General features: G+C 37.6%; 1 protein-coding gene across 1 annotated transcript in view; it reads right to left on the bottom strand.

Annotated features, from left to right (window-relative positions):
- Window positions 1–23,947, bottom strand: part of DEPDC1B (DEP domain containing 1B) — a 105,196-nt gene that overhangs the window by 30,182 nt on the left and 51,067 nt on the right. Inside the window, exons 5-7 of the mRNA XM_018065797.1 lie at window positions 18,591–18,721; window positions 14,867–14,914; window positions 10,620–10,760 (exon numbers count right to left, since the gene is read on the bottom strand). Of these exons, the coding sequence (XP_017921286.1) occupies window positions 10,620–10,760; window positions 14,867–14,914; window positions 18,591–18,721 (320 nt within the window). The remainder of the gene's footprint in view (window positions 1–10,619; window positions 10,761–14,866; window positions 14,915–18,590; window positions 18,722–23,947) is intronic.

The following is a 23,947-nucleotide window of genomic DNA, read 5'->3' as shown; positions in this document are numbered from 1 at the left end:
TTTCCAGGCAAGAGTACTGGAATGGGTTGCCATTGCCTCCTCCGAGATAACCAGTCTAGTGAATTCCAATGGCACTTTGTAAATTTCAACTCTACGAGAAAAGGAACAGCAAAGGGCTGTGCAGCCTTCTGGACTATTAGCACATAAATTGGGAGCCACAAGCCCACCTGCCTATAGGAGCAGACAAACGGAATAAATGAGCAGCAAAAGGGGTCAAGTGAACTTGACTTCACCAACTGAGAACAACAGGGAGCCCTGGAGTCTTGGTAAATTGGAATTCATGTCCCTAAAACACTGGCTCCCTCTAGTGGAGGCACTCATTACACAGCTATAAGCAGCTTATACTACTGAAAATTCAAGATCCAAAACTGCCAGATCTTCCAATTTTTTAATGAAACCAAATCATAAATCCTTACGTAAATTTCCCATTTCTTAACGTTCTACAATTAATTATATTAAATTTTCTTTTTAAAACACACAGGTTAAGCCAGATGTATTTATGAGACACATTTGGCCCATAGTCTAAGATCTCAGCTTTTAATGCATACACAACAAGCCAGTCAATTTTCCAAAACACCCTTCCTTGCTCCTATGATCTTCTGTGCTTCCTTTACGTCTTGTTCCTTCCTCAGTATGCCAACTTATCGCAAGCTACACAACTCAGTGGATTCCAGGGAGCATGTGAAAGGTGAGTGCATGAGAAGTGTAAGTAAAGGCTGCTACGCTGTCTCATTCACCCTGTTCAAGAATCATCCAAATTCTGGTGTTGATACAAGAAACTGCCATTTTGGAAAAGAAGATTAGTACTCAGTTATGTTGTTAGGTCAGACTGCTGAGCCAAAGTAAATCATTTTCTTAATTATAACAGGAAGTCTTAAACCTCAAAAAATGTTTTTTTTTTCCTTTGTTTCATTTTTTTTCTCTAAGAGCTCTTCAATATCCTATTCCACCTGTCAATGACTGTTCTCAGGGTCACATTTCTGGCAACAAGCTAGTATTATTTCATGCAAGAAGCAAAGGAATGACCCTCAAAAGAAATCCATTTCCATTGAAACTGCTATACAATTAGCTTCTACACAAAGCAGACTGATTACCTACTTTAAAGTATTTTGTCTAAGGGTATCCTATTTCAATCAAAGTAAGAAAAAATTTAAGGAACGAGTCAGTCCTTCTGGGATTCAACCTACACAACTAGTTTGCATGTACTTAGATATGACAGGCTTTCCCAGATTCTAACAGGATTGCTATATTAGATAACCTGTTATCCATATAAACAAATTATGGTCTTCCATAACTACATCGTACATTTTCACTATGTAAAGATCTAAAAAATACAGTTTTCAGTGCAGGGTGTCTGAAATATATTCACTTGAGAATGACTAATCAGGGACAGTTAATATATTACTATACACATTAGTCTATTATTGCTGACATCTAAGTATAATAAATTCTCCATTCTAACCATCCTTCTCCACCTCAAACTCTCTATAGGTAATATTTTAGATGGTGGCTGATTCTGCCATCAATTTAGAAACAACAGCTTCAAATCCTAGATGAGATCAAAATGAGCAACTGGGGTTAGGGATAGACAAGTGACATCACAAATATAACTGATTCAAATTGGATTTCATACATTTTAAAACACCTTCCATTTGATTTTCTAGAAGCCAGTTGCTCAAATGAGAATTTTTTCAGTCAGCTTCAACCAAGCTTCCAACTGACCCTGCCAATTTCAGGGGTGTCAAGAACCAAAGAAGTTGTATCACAAGTCCAGGCTGCAGTGCAAGCCTCCTGTCATTTAGACTATACACAGGTTAAGCCAGATGTATTTATGAGACACATTTGGCCCATAGTCTAAGATCTCAGCTTTTAATGCATACACAACAAGCCAGTCAATTTTCCAAAACACCCTTCCTTGCTCCCATGATCTTGTGCTTCCTTTACGTCATTTAGACTATACAGAGCATATCCAGTGGTGACCCACGTGTCTCTGCTGAACCAGATTTGATGTCCTCAACCATCACAGTCATCTTCAGAAGAGACAGAACTCAAAATAAAAATAAATTTGAAAGGATGTTAGCTGTGTTATTAGGTTACAGAGAATAATGGTTCAATATCACTTACAACAAGTTTAAATTTTCCATATGGGGAGAGGAGACAAAACGGCAGAGTGGAAGGACATGAGCTCATCTCTTCTTACAGAAACACCAAAATCACAACTAACTGCTGAACAAACATCAACAATAAATGCTGGAACCTACCCCAAAGATACCCTACATCGAAAGACAAAGAGGAAGCCACAACAAGATGGTAGCAGGGATACGATAAAATCAAATCCCATACATCCTGGGTAAGCGACCCACAAACTGAAAAGTACTACACCACAGAAGCTCCCCCACAGGAGTGAAAACTGTGAGGTCCATGTAAAGCTTCCAGTCTGGGGATCTGGCAACAGAAGACTTTCTAAGAATCTGGCTTTGAAGGCCAGTGGGGTTTGATCATCGGAATTCACAGGACTGGGGAGACAGAAACTCTCCTCTTTGAGGGTGCACACAGGGTCTCATGCTCATCAGGACCCAGGGGGAAAATAAGCGGTGACATCATAAGAGCCTGGGCCAGACTTACCTGCGAGAACTGAAGGTCTCCTGTGGAGGTAGGGGGCAGCTGCAGCTCACTGTACGGGCAAGGACAGTGGTGGCGGCAGTCCTAGGGAGTACCCATTGGTCTAAGCCCTCTTGGAGGCCACCATTTTCTCACCAAGACTTCATCCCATTCAACTGCACCCAGGCTCCAATGCTAGCACACCTCAGGCCAAACCACCAAGGTGGAAATTGAGCCACACTCATCAGCAGATAGGCTATTTAGTCTTCCTGAACACACAACTTCCAGATAAACACACCCTCTGACATGGCTCTGCCCCCAAGAGGGACAAGACTCACCCACCAGTAGGCAAAACCACCACCTCCCACCAGGAAGCCTGAACAAGCGTCTCAGACAGCCTCATCCACTAGCCAACAGACAGCAGAGGCAAGAAGAACTACAACTCTGCAGCTTGTGGAACAGAAACCATAACCACAGAAAGTTAGACAAAATAAGACAGCAGAAAATATGTCCTAGATGAAGGAACAAGATAAAAACCCACAAGAACAACTAAATGAAGGGAGCTAGGCAATCTACCTAAAAAAAGAACTCAGGGTACTGACAGTAAAGATGATCGAAGAGCTCAGAAAAAGACTGGATGCACTGATTGAAAAGATACAAGAGATGTTTAACGAAGAGACAGAGAATAAACAAAGATGAACATTACAATAACTGAAATGAAAATACACAGGAAGGAATCAATAGCAGAATAACTGAGGGAAAGGAACGAATGAGTGAACTGAAAGACAGAATGGTAGAAATCACTGCCATGGAATAGAATAAACGAAAAAAAAAGACTGAAAAAAATGAGGGCAGTCTAAGAGACCTCTAGGACAGCAATTAAATGTACCAACATTCATATTATAGGGGTCCCAGAAGCAGAAGAGAGAGAGAAAGGACCTGAGAAAATATCTGAAGAGATAATAGCTGAAAATGTCCCAACATGGGAAAGGAAACAGTCACCCAAGTCCACAAAACACACAGAGTACCAGGCAAGATAAACCCAAGAAGGATCACACTGAGACATATGGTTGTCAAATTGACAAAACTAAGTACAAAGAAAAAATATTAAAAACAAAAATGGAAAAACAACAAATAATATACAAGGGAATTCCCAAGGTTATCAGGTGATATCTCAGGAGAAACTCTGCAGCCCAGAAAGAACTGGAACACTATATGTAAAGTGATGAAAGGGAAGATCCTACAACCAAGAATACTCTACCCAGCAAGGCTCTCATTCAGATTCCATGGAGAAATCAAACGTTTTACAGATAAGCAAAAGCTAAGAGAATTCAGCACCACCAAACCAGCTTTGCGATATTTGCTATAGGAACTTCCTTAGGTAGAAAAGACCACAACTAGAAACAAGAAAATTACCAATGAAAAAGCTCACCAATAAAGGAAAACATAGAGTAAAGGTTGGAAATCATCTACACACAAATATGTTATCAAAATCAGCAACCGTGCAGAGAAACTAATGCAGAGTATTGGAAACACATTTGGAATTAAAAGACCAGAAACTTAAAACAATCTTGTTTATATACAGATTGCTATATCAAAACCTCCTAGTAACTGCAAACTGAAAATTTACAATAGACACACAACCAAAACACAACACTAAAGTTAGTCAACAAATCACAAGAGGACAAAAGAGGAAGAGAAGAAAAAACACCTACAAAAACAAATCCGATTACAAAAAAAAAAAGCCAAAACAATTAACAAAATGGCAATAAGACCATACATACCCATAGTTACCTTAAGCATAAATGGATTAAATGCTCCAACTAAAAGACACAGATTAGCTGAATGGATATAATAACAAGGCACGTATATAAGATGTTTATAAGAGATCCACTTCAGATGTAGGAGCATACACAGACTGAAAATGAGGGTATGGAAAAAGGTTTTCTATGAAAACGAAAATCAAAAGAAAGTTGGAGTAGCAATACTCATACCAGACAAAATCAATTAATAGAGACACTACATAATGATCAAGGGATCAACCCAAGGAGATGATATAACAATTGTAAATATATATATGTACCCAGCTCCAATACAAGCATCTCAATATATGAAGCAAATGTAACAGCCACAAAAGGAGAAATGACAGTAACACAACAGTAGTGGAGGACTTTAACACCATTCTTGGATCAATGGACAGATAATCCAGACAGAAAATCAGTAAGGAAATACAGGCCTTGAGTGACACATCAGACAAGATGATTTAATTGCTATTTATAGAGCATTCCATTCAAAAGCAGCAGAACACGCATTCTTCTCATGTGCACACAGAACATTCTCCAGGGTTGACCACATGTTGGCCACAAAGCAAGCCTCAGTAAATTTAAGTAAAGTGAAATAATATCAAGTATCTTTTCTGACCACAATGCTATGAAATCAGAGATCCACTACAAATTTTAAAACTGTAAAAAAAAAACCACACACACACACAAACAAATGGAGGCTAAATAATACACTACTAAAAAACCAATGAGTCACTGAAGAAATCAAAGAGGAAATTGAAAAATTACCCACAGACAAATGAAAACAAAACACAACAATCCAAAATCCATGGAACACGGCAAAAGCTGTTCTAATCTGTGCAACCCTATGGACTGCAGCCTGCCAATCCTCTGTCCATAGGATTTTCCAAGCAAGAATACTGCAGTGTGTTGCCTTTTCTTCCGTTAGGGAATCTTCTCAATCCAGGGATCAAATCCACATCTCTTACATCTCCTGCTCTGGCAGGCAGGTTCTTTACCACTAGCACCACCGGGGAAGCCCCTCTAAGATCTAAGCGTATGGCAATACAGTCTTACCTCAGGAAACAAGAAAAATCTCAAATAAACAATCTGACCTTAAACCACAAGCAAGCAGAGAAAGAAGACCAAACACCCAAAGTTAGTAGAAGGAAAGAAATCATAAATATTATATATATATATGAAAATAATATACAAAAATAAGAGAAGTACAGACAACAGAAACGATCAATGAAACTAAAAGCTGGTTCTTTGAAAAGACAAACAAACAAACAAACAAAAAAACCTTTAGCCAGATTTATCAAGAAAAAGAAAAGGCTCAAATCAATAAAACTAGAAATGAAAAAGAAGAAGTTACAATGAACACCACAGAAATACAAAGGATCACAAGAGACTATTACAAGCAACTATATGCCAATAAAATGGAAAATCTAGAGAAATGGACAAATTTTTAGAAAGATAACAATTTCCGAATATTGAACCAGTTAGAAAATATGAACTGACCAATCACAAGTACTGAAACTGATTTGAAAACTCCCAACAAACAATTCTATCGGACATTTAAAGAAGAGTTAAGATCTATCCTTCTGAAACTATTCCAAAAGAGTGCTGAGGAAGGAACACCCCCAAAATCATTCTATGAGGCCACCAGCACCCTGATACCAAAACTAGACAAAGATGTCACAAAAAAAGAAAACTACAGGCCAATATCACTGCTGAATACAGATGCAAAAATCCTCAACAACATCCTAGCAGACTGAAAGGAACAATGCACGAAAAGGATCAAATACCATAATCAAGAGGGATTTATCCCAGTGATACAGGATTTTTCCATATTCACAAATCAGTGTTGTATACCATATCAACAAACTGAAGAATAAAAACCATATCATCTCAGTAGATGCAGAGAAAGCTTTGGACAAAATTCAACATCCATTTATGATTAAAAAAAAAAAAACTCTCCAGAAAGTGGGCACAGAAGGAACATTGTTGTTGTTCAGTCACCTAGTCGAGTCCGACTTTTTGCGACCCCTATGGACTGTTCCCATACAGGGAACATACCTCAACATAATAAAAGCCATATATGACAAACCTACAGCAAACACCATACTCAACAGTGAAAAGCTGAAAACATTTCCGCTAAGATCAGGTATAAGACAAGGATGTCCACTCTTGCCACTTTTTTCAACACAGTTTTAGAAGTCCTAGCAACAGCAATCAGAGAAGAAATAAAAGAAATCCAAATTAGGAAAGAAATAAAGCTGTCAGTGTTTGCAGATGACAAGATACTTTACATAGAAAATCCTAAAGATGCTACTAGAAAACTACTAGTGCTCATCAATGAACTCAGTAAAGTTGCAGGATACAAAATTAATACACAGAAATCTGTTGCATTTCCATATGCTAACAATGAAAGATCAAAAACAGATAATCCCAGTTACCACTGCAACGAAAAGAAGAAAATACCTAGGAATAAACCTATCTAAGGAGGCAAAAGACCTGTACTCTAAAAATGGTAAGGTGCTCATAAAGAAATTAAAGATAACAAAAAATAGAAAGATATACCTTGTTCATGGATTAGAAGAATCAATACTGTCAAAATGACTATACTATCCAAGGCAATATAGAGATTCAGTGCAATTTCTATAAAATGGCATTTTTCACAAAACTAGAACAAAAAACTTTAAATCTGTATGGAAGCACAAATAGCCAAAGCAATTTTGAGAAAAAAGAACAGAGCTGCAGGAATCAGGTTCCCTAAATTCTGCTTATACTACAAAGCTGCTGTCATCAAAACAGTACAGAACTGGCACAAAAACAGAAAATAAATCAATAGAACAGGAAAGAAAGCCCAGAAATAAACTACACACCTATGGTCAATTAATCTATAACAAAAAAGGAAAAGCCATGCAGTGGGGAAATGACAATCCCTTCAATAAATGGTGCTGAGAAAACTGGACAGCCACATATAAAAAAACAAAATTAGAACACTGTTTGACACCATGCACAAAAATAAACTCAAAATGAATTAAAGACCTAAATATAAGTAAGGACACTATAACATTCTTAGAGAAAAATATAGGCAGAACACTGTGACATAAATTGCAACAATATCTTTTTCAAGCCATCTCCTAGAGTAACAGCAATAAAAACAAACAAATGGGACCTGATTAAACTCAAAAGCTTTTGTAAACCAAACAAACGGTGGCGAGGGAGGGGACATATGTACACCTATGGCTGATTCATGTTGACATTTGATAGAAAACAAAATTCTGTAAGGCAATTATCCTTCAATTAAAAATTAAAAAAAAGAATGGGGGCTTCCCAGGTGGCACTAGTGGTAAAGAAGTCGCCTCCCAATGCAGGAGACGTAAGGGATGCAGGCTCAATTCCTGGGTTGGGAAGATCCCCTGGAGGAGGGCATGGCAACCCACTCCGATATTCTTGCCTGGAGAATCTCATGGACAGAGGAGCCTGGCAGGTCACAAAGAGTTGCAACTTAGCACACAAGCACAGCGAAAGAAACCACAAAGAAAACAAAACAACAACCCACAGATGGGAGAAAATATTTGCAAATAATGTGATCAAAGGGATTAATCTCCAAAATTTACAAACAGTTCATGTGGCTAAATATAAAAAAAACAATCCAATCAAAAAATGGGCAGAAGTCTCCACATTTCTCCAAGAATACAGATGGCCAAGAGGCATATGAAAAGATAATCAACATCAATAATTATTAAAGAAATGCAAATCAAAACTACAATGAGATATCACCTCAGACCAGTCGGAATGGCCATTATCAAAAAAAATCTACAAACAATAAATATTGGAGAGGGCCTGGAGAAAACGGAACCCTCCTACACTGTTGGTGGGAATGTAAATTGATACAGCCACTATGGAGACAAGTATGGAGGTTCCTTAAGAAGTAAAAATAGAGCTACCTTAAAAACAGAGCTAGAGTGGGATCCAGCTATCTGGCCATATATCCAGAGAAAAACATGGTTTGAAAGGATACATGCACCCCAGTGTTCACTGTGGCACTGTTTACAAGAGCCAAGACATGAAAGCAACCTAAATGTCCATCGATAGATGAATGGGAAAAGAAGTGTGGTACATACATAAATGGACCTACTCAGGCATTAAAAGGAATGAAATGTCATTTGCAGCAACCTAGATGGACCTAGAGATTATCATACTGAGTGAAGTAAGACAGAGAAAGGGAGATAACATGCTATTGCTTATATCTGAAATCTTAAAAAAATGATACAAATGAACTTATTTACAAAACAGAAACAGACTCCCAGACTTAGAGAACAAACTTATGGTTACCAGAGGATGGGCAGGAGGGAGGGGTAGACTGTGAATCTGGAACTACCATGTACATACTCCTGCATTTAAATAGATAACCAACAGGGACCTACTGTACAGCACAGAGAACTCTGCTCAATACTCTGGAATTGCCTAAATGGGTAAAAAAACAATGGATACAGTTATGTTTATGCATAACTGAACTACTTTGCTATACATCTGAAACTAACAACATTGTTAATCACATATACTCCAACATAAAATAAATTTTTTAAATACAATTTTTTTTAAAATTCCAAGTTCTTTTGTTTCAAAATCAGATCACTTTACCATAAAACATTATGAAAATGGAAAATAGCAAGAAAATCTAAGAACTGGTTTTTAATCTTGTCTTTGGAATTATTTTACCAGTGGAATAAAGGCACTAACAACAGCTAGTACTCATCATTCGGAGAAGGCGATGGCATGCCACTCCAGTACTCTTGCCTGGAGAATGCCATGGACGGAGGAGCCTGGTAGGCTGCAGTCCATGGGGTTGCTAAGAGTCGGACACGACTGAGCGACTTCACTTTCACGCATTGAAGTAAATGGCAACCCGCTCCAGTGTTCTTGCCTGGAAAATCCCAGGGACGGCAGAGGCAGGTAGACTGCAGTCTATGGGGTCGCACAGAGTCAGACACAACTGAAGCGACTTAGCAGTAGCAGCAGCAGTATTCACAATTAGGCATGATATTCTCAAGTACACAAGCCTCCAATATTCCTTGGTGGAAAACAAAATATCAAGAAGACCCAGTGGTCTCAAAACAGTAACAGGCCTAAACCCTTCATCTGTTCTTAATATTGGGACTTCCAGTTCTTACTATTGATCTCTCTGAAACAAACTCCCTCTTAGATACATGATTTAAAATTGTTCCATGTTGTTTATTATCAAAAATCCTATGAAATCTTAAAATTTAAAGCACTGTGCTAAGAGACTAGGTATATTATTCACATGTTGCTGATACTTTGTTAGCATACTATGGCAGCATACATACTTTCTAAGAAGAAAACAGGACAGGAGAAAGGGAAGAGAATGGGAAGCAAGAATGAGAAAGAGAAGGAAGAATGGGAAGGTGAAGATTGCTAAACTCCACGACACTCAAAACCAAAAGGACATTAATTTCTACAAATTTACATAAAAATTTACCCACACTGTGATTTGGTCATTAAAGCAAACATTTGTTTACAAGAAAACAATAATACTTATTCAACAATCACAACAGGAACAGAAAAAACTGATTTCCAAGGAGAAAGGAACAATATCAGAAAGATCTACACCAATAATATTAATTTTTCCCTCTTTTACCATGTTTGACAGTGTACAACATTTTGAAATATAAATATATGTAAGAAATTGCAATAAGTTTTAGAGAATAATAGTTACTATATTTATTTCACATGTCACAAATAACAAATAATCCTACAAAGCTGTTACTTCTATAAAAAGAAGATTTCTAAATGATTATCTCTCACAGTTGACTATTCATGAAGTCATATCCAGAGTAGTCATAAACAGTAAATGTCAAATTTACATTATTCTCTATCAGTATACATTATTTTTGGTATAAAAATGATATGAACATATTACTGTTTCCTAAGAAATAAAAACTACTGGTCCATGTTTAGGTTTATTAATCAGTTCAGTTCAGTTCAGTCGCTCAGTCGTGTCTGACTCTTTCGACCCCATGAATTGCAGCACACCAGGCCTCCCTGTCCTTCCTGCATAGAGCAAGACTCCAACTAGGCAAGCAGCCCATTTGTTTTTATTTCAAAAACACTATGGAAATCGGGCTAGCGGAAGTCTCAAGATAAAGAACATGAAACGTTTGCATATCAATAATGAAGATATGCGTTCACTATGTTCCAACTTACCCAATACACTGACAAAGGCATCAAAAAGGTGAAACGTAAGCAGAGGCTCTTTCAAGTGACCATAGTAATCAGCTATAGTTTTAAAGACATCTTTTTCAAATCCTGAATACATAGGCTGCTGCAAATCTGAACAATTAGGCCCTGTTAGAAAAGAGAAAGAGAAACATTAGTAAGGCAATCACCTGCAAGTATTGATATTAGTCTCTGTGCATATATGTGGTACATACAGATATGCAAAATCAGAAAAGTTTTCAAGGGTAAAATTGATATTATACATTTTACTTATATAAATATGCTTTATGTCTAAATTAAAATCTATTATACAACAATGAGGAAAACACTGGCTTACTTCCATTTTCAAAAAAAAAAACCGACTCTTTTGTGACCTTCTGAAAGATATTTTTATTAAATGCAGACAGTGACAATTTTCTTTGAAATATATAATATTTGCCTAGTCTAATACAGTAACTACCTCACATATATAACATAATCTATAAAATAATTTTTAAAGCTTATAATTATTTTAGCACTGCTATATTATAAAGTTCTAGAATCAGAGTTGAGTGAAATAAATAATTCTGCCTCTAAATTTGACTCATAAGAATGTATACTCTTTTTCCTGAAGATATTCTGAAAAGGAGATTTTACATTGTGTCTTAAATTCATTCTGATTATAAAATTCTCCATTTGATCACCATCAAAAGATAATGTGTATTAAAAAAAATTTTTTTAATGTTAAAGCTGCTCAAACAGAGACCATGGAAGACTAGGTAAAGTGGCCTCTAAGTTCCTATTCAATTTTTTGATCTAAGAGTCTAGATTTTATTTACCCACTGCTTTTGAGTGAATAGTAGCATTTAATGAATTTTTATTGAACAAAATTATAATAGAAAATAATACCAAAGCAGAATCAAACTGATGTTTTCTGTTAAAAAGAAGTTTAAAAATAAAAGATAATTTATCAAGCAGAACCATATTGCAAAGAAATACATTTCTAAGAAATAAGTTCTAAGAAACTTGGAACAACCAAGAAACCAAGAAGCTTGGGATAAGTGAAGCAAAGATTCCCTTGTACCAGGACCAAAGAGGAACAAGAAATGCTTAGCTCTCTATGGTGAAAGTGAAAGTGTTAGTCACTCAGTCATGTCTGATTCTTCATGACCCCATGGACCATAGTCTGCCAGGCTCCTCTGTCCATGGAATTCTCCAGGAAAGAATACTGGAGTGGGTTGCCATTCCTTTCTCCAGGGGAATCTTCTTTACCCAGGGATTGAACCCAAGTCTCCTGCACTGCAGGCGGATTTTTACCATCTGAGCCATCAGAGAAGCCCCAAGCTCTCTACCGGGCTGGCAGCAAAGACCCACAGCAATCCATATACAGATGGAAGGATTTACATCTCCAAGCAGAGAGAGCAACTAACTGGATCTGCCCATGCCTGAGGGAAACAGCAAGTGGTCCACTGCCATTGTGGTTGGCCAACCCTGTCTATTTCCATCACAGCATGGAAGAAAGTGATGTTGACTGCACTGGTCAGCTCTGGGCCAGCAGAACACAAGACCAAACAACTGTACCCGAACAGATTTCTACCCTCAGGACAGCAGAAGCAGCCAGTAAAAACTGAAAGGAAATTCTTCCTACAGAATCACTGTAACTAATGAGAAAGGGTCAAACAAAAAAAGACAGTTAAGGATTCTGGGCCTTCACATCTCCAAGCCATTGAAACATTGTGAAAACCGCTTTTTGTCAGTCTCCTTAAAAAGTCTCTTACCTTTTAATGTTCTATATGCTGCTTATAAATAACCTGGATTAAAATAATGAAAATTATTAAATGTGTGGTACCTCATTAACCTAGTGGCAAACATAGCCATTTTTACTTGCTTCCTTTTCTGAAATATCCCAAGCTTAGTCAGTCGAAATTGCGTGACATGTCTTAGCAAGTAATACATGTTACCTTGAACTATTTATTCCCTCTAAGGATAAGTATGCAGTTCATTCTAAGCAGTTGTATCTCTTACAGAACACTTTATCATTCTTGAAAAAAATACGCAAAAATAAGCCAAGAAAAAGTTTTCTTTCAAATGCCAGTGCATAGCAAGCCCATGAGAGAAGGCTAAGTTCAAAGATTTTTTGTTTTTCTATCATGTTGAATTTCAGAATATATTTTTAAATCCAGTTTTTATAAATGTTATTCCTGAAAGACTCTGGAAAAGAACTGTTTACATCTTTTATTGAATTCTTGAAATCTACGTGCACAAGGAAGAAAAACAGCTAACCTGGTTTTGTATTATTTATTTAACTATCAGTCCCTCACCTATGGCCAACCATGAAAGCCCCTAGGTCTGCAACAGGTCACCCCCAAGGAAGAGATAAGCAGTAAACCTCCAGAGTAAGAGGCACGAGGCCTCCAAAGGCCTCATATCTTTTCTGTTCCCTATTGCCAACAATAATGGAAACCCAAATTCAGTAAGGATAAGGATAAGCAAGAGACTATGACTCTGACAGACTCCTAGTAAATTCAGGAGATGGGGAATGAGAATTTGGAAAAATCAATAATTTTATAAAATTATTCAAAAGGCTGACCTCACTCTTTGGCCACCTTTTCTTTGACACACAAGCAAGCATCTTTATGGATGTGCCAACCATTTCTAAAGTACTGCACTTGATACATGTAAGACAGGTCCCCATTCCCAAGAATTTCCACCTAACCTAACACTACCTCACACATGTGGAGAACATAAGTCAATCCTCATATCTTTTCTCTCCGCTGGTAATCTCAGTTAGCCTGACCTTTCTGCAGAAGTTTCACGGATTATATATACATCTCTCTTGAGCGGAAATTACACTCTTCACTACATTTTGATCACCAATGAGAATTCAACATCATAACTACACCTTAATATATACTTTACAACATATTATAGCTTAGATTTGTTATACTAGCTTCCTCTGTTCACTCCCAGTTGACCAACTTTCAAGATCCTTGGTTTTCCAAAAAGTCATACACGGGTCATTTAACCCATTCATAGCTTCTATTTTGTCTTTGCCAACTCTGGCCAAACATATAATTTAGACTAATTTCTTTAAAATGATTAAGCAAGAATAAAAAACATTCCTCCAAACTAAAACCACAGGACTCTACATCTCGGCTATTCTAAAATATGAACCAAAACCCAATGAAAATCTTAATAAACTCAGAGAACTTTGGTCCTCACACAAACTAACATTGCTATTCATTTTCAGGATGATAGTATATCATCATTTAGATCACCCACAGTGAAGTTATTTTAGTTTCATTCTATAATCAAATAAAACTAATCAGTGAAATTAATAATTCAGAGACTACTAATTTAATAATTTATACAGCAATCTCTAAACATGCTAGTCTTCTTACTCAAAAGGGAGGAAAGAAACTACCTCTCTGAGGTGATCTTTGAGACTCTAAAGACTCTATAGACCAAATACCACCATTACCAGTCAGCTAAGATAACTAGAATTATTACAATCACTTGTTTGGTTTAAGCCATTAACCATTAGAATCCCTTCTTTGAGTTAAGACTTCTAAAAATTCCAAAGAAACAGTAGTGTTAGTGAAATACTCTAATTACTCATTTCTTCACAGTGCCCCTGATATCCTAGGAAGAAGACTTCAAATGCCTACGAAAAACTTCAGAGGGATTGTCTTGTCCAGGCCCTTCATCTGATAGCCAAATTACTTAAACAGTCTTTCTTGTTTCTCTTTATATAGGTTCTTCTCCTTCCAAACTCTGCTGCACGCTAATTAGATTTGTCTTCTAAAACATTTTCCTCCAAATTAAACCATTGCCCTATAATAAGCCAGTGGGAAACAGAATCTGCTGAGTAAACTAATGATGTAACTATAAGGCATACTTAGGAATACATGCTTTAGGAATAAACTACTGACAGGCATTTATCTATTACAATATTGTTTTCAATATTACTAATTATTCTTTTCTGTGATGAAGCATTCAAAAGAAGCAGTGTGGATGCTATTTGCAGTGTGATTTTACCCACAAGAAAACAGAAGTACAAAAATCCCTTTTAAAATGCTCTATAACTCAGCCCTTCCACTGAGTCACAAATTTATCACTGAAAGCACAGGAATCCCCAGTTAACTGCCAGTCTCACAGGTGTCAAATCAATGTTCATGCCATTGAGCAAAATATTTTGTAATTCAGGGCACTAATTTCTGTCAATTTCATAAAAATGGCTGATAATTAGTACTCACAATTTGCCAAACACTTCATAGCTGACAGTACCCAATGAGGAAGTTCTTCTGCAGAAAAAGGAAAATAAAAAGATGTTTTATTCAATTATATGTAACTCAAAGTATTATATACACACCTAGTATCATAAGAATGACACTTGTCTGAAGTAATATGAAACTTATTGGCTAATCACAAATCACTTACTTATGAATCAGAACACTGAAAAGATAAAAATTTTTCCTTAGCAGCAATGTTACGACTCATTCTTATATAAACCATGCCTGTAAATTTCTCTAAAGACAAGATGTACTTGTAAAGCTTTAGGGAAAAGAAGAAATTTGATAGTTTGTTCAAAGAAACAAATCAATTATCCTAAGAATTATACAGAAAAAGAAAAACACAGAAAAAGCAAAATTATGAGTCATCAAATGCATTTATGAAACCAGTTCACCAAATATCTTTAAAAAAACAAAAAGGTGAATTCTGTTATGTCCAATGTTCAATCACTTTACAAGTTTCAATTTTCAAAATATCTTAAGACAATGAAGTGCCACTGACATATCAGTACAGGCTATCAGTAACAGGACAGCCTTAAAATAATAATGACTTCCCTGGTGGCTCAGACAGTGGAGCATCTGCCTACAATGTGGAAGACCCGGGTTCAATCCCTGAGTTGGGAAGATCTTCTGCAGAAGGTAATCGCAACCCACTCCAGTACTCTTGCCTGGAAAATCCCACGGACAGAGGAGCATGGTAGGCTCCTACAGTCTATGGGGTCGCGAAGAGTCAGACATGACTGAGCAACTTCGCTCACTCACTCAAAATAATAATGGTTAGCATTGCTACAAAAACCCCAGCTGAACTTTTTGGTACAGGGTCTCTTCCTCTGGCCCTGCAACAGACATCTGATGGACCAGCACTCATGCTTCTACTTGATACCTTCTCCACTGTCTGTGAAACTGCAAAGACACTGGTTGACTTGTGTTAGAGCTAATGAACCTGAAGTTTATGAAGTCCTCTCTTCTTTCTCAAGTATGTACTTACTAAAATAAAACTGATCATCCAGCTATAGCTGAAGTATTAATGTCTGCTGTACTCAGGAGAATGTAGAAGGATTCTAGATGTATTTCAAAGGCAATAGCCCTCTCATTCTACATAACTTAATTTTATACACTGATATTAACCTGACAATTCAAGAAGTCACAAAGTTGTTTATTTCTGTTTCCTAACATTCTCCATTCCTGATACATGGGCTTTAAAGGAAAACTGTTTCAGGTTTCATTTTGCTCCTGTCAAGAAACATGACCTAGAAAAATCTCTTCCCTTCTCACTGCTCATACTCCTTCTAGGCCAGCTCTGCTTGCTGCCCAGGAGCCTCCAGCGCTTCATTTAACATTAACTTATAAAATCCCGAAAGTATTATACCATATTCCCACAACCAAAGGTCATTCTAGCTCCAGCTAATTCCTAGGATCAAGAGTTTGAAGTAAGTTCAGTTCAGTTGCTCAGTCGTGTTCGACTCTTTGCAACCCTATGAACCGCAGCACGCAAGGCCTCCCTGTCCATCACCAACTCCCGGAGTCCACCCAAACCATGTCCATTGAGTCGGTGATGCCATCCAACCATCTCAACCTCTGTCGTCCACTTCTCCTCTCGCTTTCAATCTTTCCTAGCACCAGGGTCTTTTCCAATGAGTCAGCTCTTCATATCAGGTGGCCAAAGTATTGCAGTTTCAGCTTCATCATCAGTCCTTCCAATGAACACCCAGGACTGATCTCCTTTAGGATGGACTGGTTGGATCTCCTTGCAGTCCAAGGGACTCTCAAGAGTCTTCTCCAACACCACAGTTCAAAAGCATCAATTCTTCAGTGCTCAGCTTTCTTCACAGTCCAACTCTCACATCCATACATGACCACTGGAAAAACCATAGCCTTGAGTAGACGGACCTTTGTTGACAAAGTGGTATCTCTACTTTTTAATATGCTGTCTAGGTTGGCCATAACTTTCCTTTCAAGAAGTAAGCGTCTTTTAATTTCATGGCTGTAATCACCATCTGCAGTGATTTTGGAGCCCCCAAAAATAAAGTCTGACAATGCTTCCACTGTTTCCCCATCTATTTCCCATGAAGTGATGGGACCGGATGCCATGATCGTTTTCTGAATGTGGAGCTTTAAACCAACTTTTTCACTCTCCTCTTCCACTTTCATCAAGAGGCTCTTTAGTTCCTCTTCACTTTCTGCAATAAGGGTGGTGTCATCTGATCTATGAGGTTATTGATATTTCTCCCGGCAATCTTGATTCCAGCTTGTGCTTCCTCCAGCCCAGCATTTCTCATGATGTACTCTGCATACAAGTTAAATAAGCAGGGTGACAATATAAAGCCTTGACGTACTCCTTTTCCTCTTTGGAACCAGTTTTGTTGCTCCATGTCCAGTTCTGACTGTTGCTTCCTGACCTGCATATAGGTTTCTCAAGAGGCAGATCAGGGGGTCTGGTATTCCCATCTCTTTCAGAATTTTCCACAGTTTATTGTGATCCACACAGTCAAAGGCTTTGACATAGTCAATAAAGCAGAAATAGATGTTTTTCTGGAACTCTCTTGCGTTTTCAATGATCCAGCGGATGTTGGCAATTTGATCTCTGGTTCCTCTGCCTTTTCTAAACCCAGTTTGAACATCAGGAAGTTCACGGTTCACGTATTGCTGAAGCCTGGCTTGGAGAATTTTGAGCATTACTTTACTAGCATGTGAGATGAGTGCAATTGTGCGGTAGTTTGAGCATTGTTTGGGAGACCCGTGTTCAATCCCTGGATTGGGAAGATCTCCTGGAGCAGGAAATGGCAACCCACTCCAGTATTCCTGCCTGGAGAATCCCATGGATGGAGGAGCCTGACAGGCTACAGTCCATGGGGTCACAAAGAGTCGGACACGACTGAGTGACTTCACTTGAGCATTCTTTGGCATTGCCTTTCTTTGGGATTGGAATGAAAACAGACCTTTTCCAGTCCTGTGGCTACTGCTGAGTTTTCCAAATTTGCTGGCATATTGAGTGCAGCCCTTTCACAGCATCCAATGTGGATCCATCTCTTATTCAGGGGAAGGAATTTTTAAATCAGTCTGGGGACTCTGGCTCACTACAGTTAGAAGCACTTTATTTTTCTTAATCAAAAACCAGGACAGGGAGTTGCTAAATGTTTATTTTTCCCCAATTTGTAAACTGGCTTAGAGTAAAAAGGTATAAAAAAATTAAAGCACCTTCAACATCTAAAATGCTACCTTTGTTAAAAAAAAAAAAGGGAGGGGGGTAATGATATAAACCAAGACTATCTCAGAAAATCTGACACAAAGACACCATAATGAAAAGGTCAATGAGAGCTCTGATAAACAGTCAGGCCCCAGGACCACCTAAAAGTTGACTCAAAAAATCTGTTAGGCATTAAACTTACCCACTTCTCAGGGATTTTCTGGGGATGATAAAGAACCACTTTATACTACAACGTGGCTACCACTGAACTAGCTTCTAGATGGATATGGCTTAGATCTTCAATCCTGGGTATTCATCTTCCTATGACATTTCCTGAATACAAACAATTTGTATAAAGGTCTTTGGAAGTAAACTGAAGCTATACATAATGAGCGGGTAAACTTATATGTAGGGTTTACGGAAAGGTCAAACAGAAGCAGATGGACCTGTACAGCCGATGTACTAGGCCAACTGAGAACAAAATGGCTTTTATGCACTTACTTGACTTGTCATCAAGGATAACAACTCCTTGCTTGCTCACACTGTATACATTATGGATGATGAACTTGGAGTTGACAAGTTTAATGTCTAAAACCTCTTCTAAGGAATCCAGGCCAAGGATTTTCTGTAAACTAAAAACATAAACAATAATTATATTAACTGCATTTTAAAAATCATCTGCCCAAGGCCCAGCACGATGGAAGATCTTTAAAATGTGCTGTTTTCATGTATTTCACCTGATTTTTATGGGGCAAAAAGGCCAGACATTGAGTATATAAAACAAACTTAAGAGAGACCCTTTTGTCATTAATGTAGTATTTCACCAATTTAAAAGCATAACACACTGAATGTCAAGAAAATTAATTTTACCATAAATATTATAATAACAAAAACTAGCTTAACCAATGATAGGAAACTGCATGAGTATATCTTTATAAAATTTCTTTTAAAAAACCTATGACATTGTTAACTTTAGTTACCTCATTTCAGTTCAGTCTCTCAGTCATGTCCGACTCTTTGTGACCGCATGAATTGCAGCACAACAGGCCTCCCTGTCCATCACCAACTCCCAGAGTTCACGCAGACTCACATCCATTGAGTCGGTGATGCCATCCAGCCATCTCATCCTGGGTCGTCCCCTTCTCCTCCTGCCCTCAATCCCTCCCAGCATCAGAGTCTTTTCCAACGAGTCAACTCTTCGCATGAGGTGGCCAAAGTATTGGAGTTTCAGCTTTAGCATCATTCCTTCCAAAGAACTCCAAAGACTGATCTCCTTCAGAATAGACTGGTTAGATCTCCTTGCAGTCAAAGGGATCTCAAGAGTCTTCTCCAACACCACAGTTCAAAAGCATCAATTCTGCGGAGCTCAGCCTTCTTTATAGTCCAACTCTCACATCCATAAATGACCATTGGAAAAATCATAGCCTTGACTAGATGGACCTTTGTTGGCAAAGTAACGTCTCTGATTCTGAATATGCTATCTAGCTTGGTCATAACTTTCCTTCCAAGGAGTAAGCATCTTTAAATTTCATGGCTGCAGTCACCATCTGCAGTGCTTTTGGAGCCCCCAAAAATAAAGTGTGACACTGTTTCCACTGTTTCCCCGTCTATTTCCCATGAAGTGATGGGACCAGATGCCATGATCTTCGTTTTCTGAATGTTGAGCTTTAAGCCAACTTTTTCACTCTCCTCCTTCATTTTCATCAAGAAGCTTTTTAGTTCTTCTTCACTTTCTGCCATAAGGATGGTGTCATCTGCATATCTGAGGTGATTGATATTTCTCCCGGCAATCTTGATTCCAGCTTGTGCTTTTTCCAGTCCAGCGTTTCTCATGATGTACTCTGCATATAAGTTAAATAAGCAGGTGACAATATACAGCCTTGACGTACTCCTTTTCCTGTTTGGAACCAGTCTGTTGTTCCATGTCCATTTCTAACTGTTGCTTCCTGACCTGCATACAGATTTCTCAAGAGGCAGGTCAGGGGGTCTGGTATGCCCATCTCTTTCAGAATTTTCCACACTTTACTGTGATCCACACAGTCAAACGCTTTGGCATAGTCAATAAAGCAGAAATAGATGTTTTTCTGGAACTCTCTTGCTTTTTCCATGATCCAGCAGAAGTTGGCAATTTGATCTCTGGTTCCTCTGCCTTTTCTAAAACCAGCTTGAACATCAGGAAGTTCATGGTTCACATATTGCTGAAGCCTGGCTTGGAGAATTTTGAGCATTACTTTACTAGCATGTGAGATGAGTGCAATTGTGCGGTAGTTTGAGCATTCTTTGGCATTGCCTTTCTTTGGGATTGGAATGAAAACTAACCTTTCCAGTCCTGTGGCCACTGCTGAGTTTTCCAAATGTGCTGGCATATTGAGTACAGCACTTTCACAGCATCATCTTTCAGGATCTGAAATAGCTCAACTGGAATTCCATCACCTCCACTAGCTTTGTTCATAGTGATGCTTCCTAAGGCCCACTTGACTTCACATTCCAGGATGTCTGGCTCTAGATGAATGATCACACCATCATGATTATCGGGGTCGTGAATCTTTTTTGTACAGTTCTTCTGTGTACTCTTGCCACCTCTTCTTAATATCTTCTGCTTCTGTTAGGCCCATACCATTTCTGTCCTTTATCGAGCCCATCTTTGCACAAAATGTTCTCTTGGTATCTCTAATTTTCTTGAAGAGATCTCTAGTCTTTCCCATTCTGTTGTTTTCCTCTATTTCTTTGCATTGATCACTGAAAAGGCTTTCTTATCTCTTCTTGCTAGTCTTTGGAACTCTGCATTCAGATGCTTATATCTTTCCTTTTCTCCTTTGTTTTTCACCTCTCTTCTTTTCACAGCTATTTGTAAGGCCTCCCCAGACAGTCATTTTGCTTTTTTGCATTTCTTTTCCACGGGGATGGTCTTGATCCCTATCTCCTGTACAATGTCACAAACCTCTGTCCATAGTTCATCAGGCACTCTGTCTATCAGATCTAGTCCCTTAAATCTATTTCTCACTTCTACTGTATAATCATTTAGTTACCTAGTATATACCATATATCTAGAAGACCAAATTTTCCATTATATATTTCATTAAGCTTAAGATTTCAGTGTAACTAAAAAGTTTTAAAACTTTACAAAACTAATTATTAGAGAAATGCAAATCATAACAAGTCACCACCTCACACTAGTCAGAATGACCATCATCAAAAAGTCTACAAATACATTGATTGATTTGCGGATATTGGTAGCTTGATAGGGATTGCATTGAATTTGTAAATTGCTTTGGGTAGTATATTCATTTTCACTATATTGATTCTTCCAATCCATGAACATGGTATTTGCGGATACTGGTAGCTTGATAGGGATTGCATTGAATTTGTAAATTGCTTTGGGTAGTATATTCATTTTCACTATATTGATTCTTCCAATCCATGAACATGGTATATTTCTCCATCTATTAGTGTCCTCTGATTTCTTTCATCAGTGTTTTATAGTTTTCTATATATAGGTCTTTAGTTTCTTTAGGTAGATATATTCCTAAGTATTTTATTCTTTTCGTTGCAATGGTGAATGGAATTGTTTCCTTAATTTCTTTTTCTACTTTCTCATTATAATTACCTTAAATGTAAATGGGTTGAACGCCCCAACCAAAAGACAAAGACTGGCCGAATGGATACAAAAACAAGACCCCTCTATATGCTGCCTACAAGAGACCCACCTCAAAACAAGGGAAACATACAGACTGAAAGTGAAGGGCTGGAAAAAGATATACCACGCAAACAGAGACCAAAAGAAAGCAGGAGTGGCAATACTCATATCCGATAAAATAGACTTTAAAACAAAGGCTGTGAAAAGAGACAAAGAAGGCCACTACATAATGATCAAAGGAACAATCCAAGAAGAAGATATAACAATTATAAATATATATGCACCCAATATAGGAGCACTGCAATATGTAAGACAAATGCTAACAAGTATGAAAGGGGAAATCAACAATAACACAATAATAGTGGGAGACTTTAATACCCCACTCACACCTATGGACAGATCAACTAAACAGAAAATTAACAAAGAAACGCAAACTTTAAATGATACATTAGACCAGTTAGACCTAATTGATATCTATAGGACATTTCACCCCAAAACAATGAATTTCACCTTTTTTTCAAGTGCTCATGGAACCTTCTCCAGGATAGATCACATCCTGGGCCATAAATCTAAACTTGATAAATTCAAAAAAATCGAAATCATTCCAAGCATCTTTTCTCACCATAATGCATTAAGATTAGATCTCAATTACAGGAGAAAAACTATTAAAAATTCCAACATATGGAGGATGAACAACACACTTCTGAATAACCAATAAATCACAGAAGAAATCAAAAAAGAAATCAAAATATGCATAGAAACGAATGAAAATGAAAACACAACAACCCAAAACCTGTGGGACACTATAAAAGCAGTGCTAAGAGGAAAGTTCATAGCAATACAGGCATACCTCAAGAAACAAGAAAAAAGTCAAATAAATAACCTAACTCTACAACTAAAGCAACTAGAAAAGGAAGAGTTGGAGAGCCCCAGAGTGAGTAGAAGGAAAGAAATCTTAAAAATTAGGGCAGAAATAAATGCAAAAGAAACAAAAGAGACCATAGCAAAAATCAACAAAGCCCAAAGCTGGTTCTTTGAAAGGATAAATAAAATTGACAAACCATTAGCCAGACTCATCAAGAAGCAAAGAGAGAAAAATCAAATCAATAAAATTAGAAAAGAAAATGGAGAGATCACAACAGACAACACAGAAATACAAAGGATCATAAGAGACTACTATCAGCAGTTGTATGCCAATAAAATGGACAACGTGGAAGAAATGGACAAATTCTTAGAAAAGTACAATTTTCCAAAACTGAACCAGGAAGAAATAGAAAATCTTAACAGACCCATCACAAGCACGGAAATTGAAAATGTAATCAGAAATCTTCCAGCAAACAAAAGCCCAGGTCCAGACAGCTTCACAGCTGAATTCTACCAAAAATTTCGAGAAGAGCTAACACCTATCCTACTGAAACTCTTCCAGAAAATTGCAGAGGAAGGTAAACTTCCAAACTCATTCTATGAGGCCACCATCACCCTAATACCAAAACCTGACAAAGATGTCACAAAAAAAGAAAACTACAGGCCAATATCACTGATGAACATAGATGCAAAAATCCTCAACAAAATTCTAGCAATCAGAATCCAACAACACATTAAAAAGATCATACACCATGACCAAGTGGGCTTTATCCCAGGGATGCAAGGATTCTTCAATATCCGCAAATCAATCAATGTAATTCACCACATTAACAAATTGAAAAATAAAAACCATATGATTATCTCAATAGATGCAGAGAAGGCCTTTGACAAAATTCAACATCCATTTATGATAAAAACTCTCCAGAAAGCAGGAATAGAAGGAACATACCTCAACATAATAAAAGCTATATATGACAAACCCACAGCAAACATTATCCTCAATGGTGAAAAATTGAAAGCATTTCCCCTAAAGTCAGGAACAAGACAAGGGTGTCCACTTTCACCGCTACTATTCAACATAGTTCTGGAAGTTTTGGCCACAGCAATCAGAGCAGAAAAAGAAATCAAAGGAATCCAAATTGGAAAAGAAGAAGTAAAACTCTCACTGTTTGCAGATGACATGATCCTTTACATGGAAAACCCTAAAGACTCCACCAGAAAATTACTAGAGCTAATCAATGAATATAGTAAAGTTGCAGGATATAAAATCAACACACAGAAATCCCTTGCATTCCTATACACGAATAATGAGAAAGTAGAAAAAGAAATTAAGGAAACAATTACATTCACCATTGCA

Source organism: Capra hircus, chromosome 20 (genome assembly GCF_001704415.2).
Source record: "Capra hircus breed San Clemente chromosome 20, ASM170441v1, whole genome shotgun sequence".
In the NCBI taxonomy this organism is placed as follows: domain Eukaryota; kingdom Metazoa; phylum Chordata; class Mammalia; order Artiodactyla; family Bovidae; genus Capra; species Capra hircus.
This window is presented reverse-complemented; position numbering and strand designations above follow the sequence as displayed.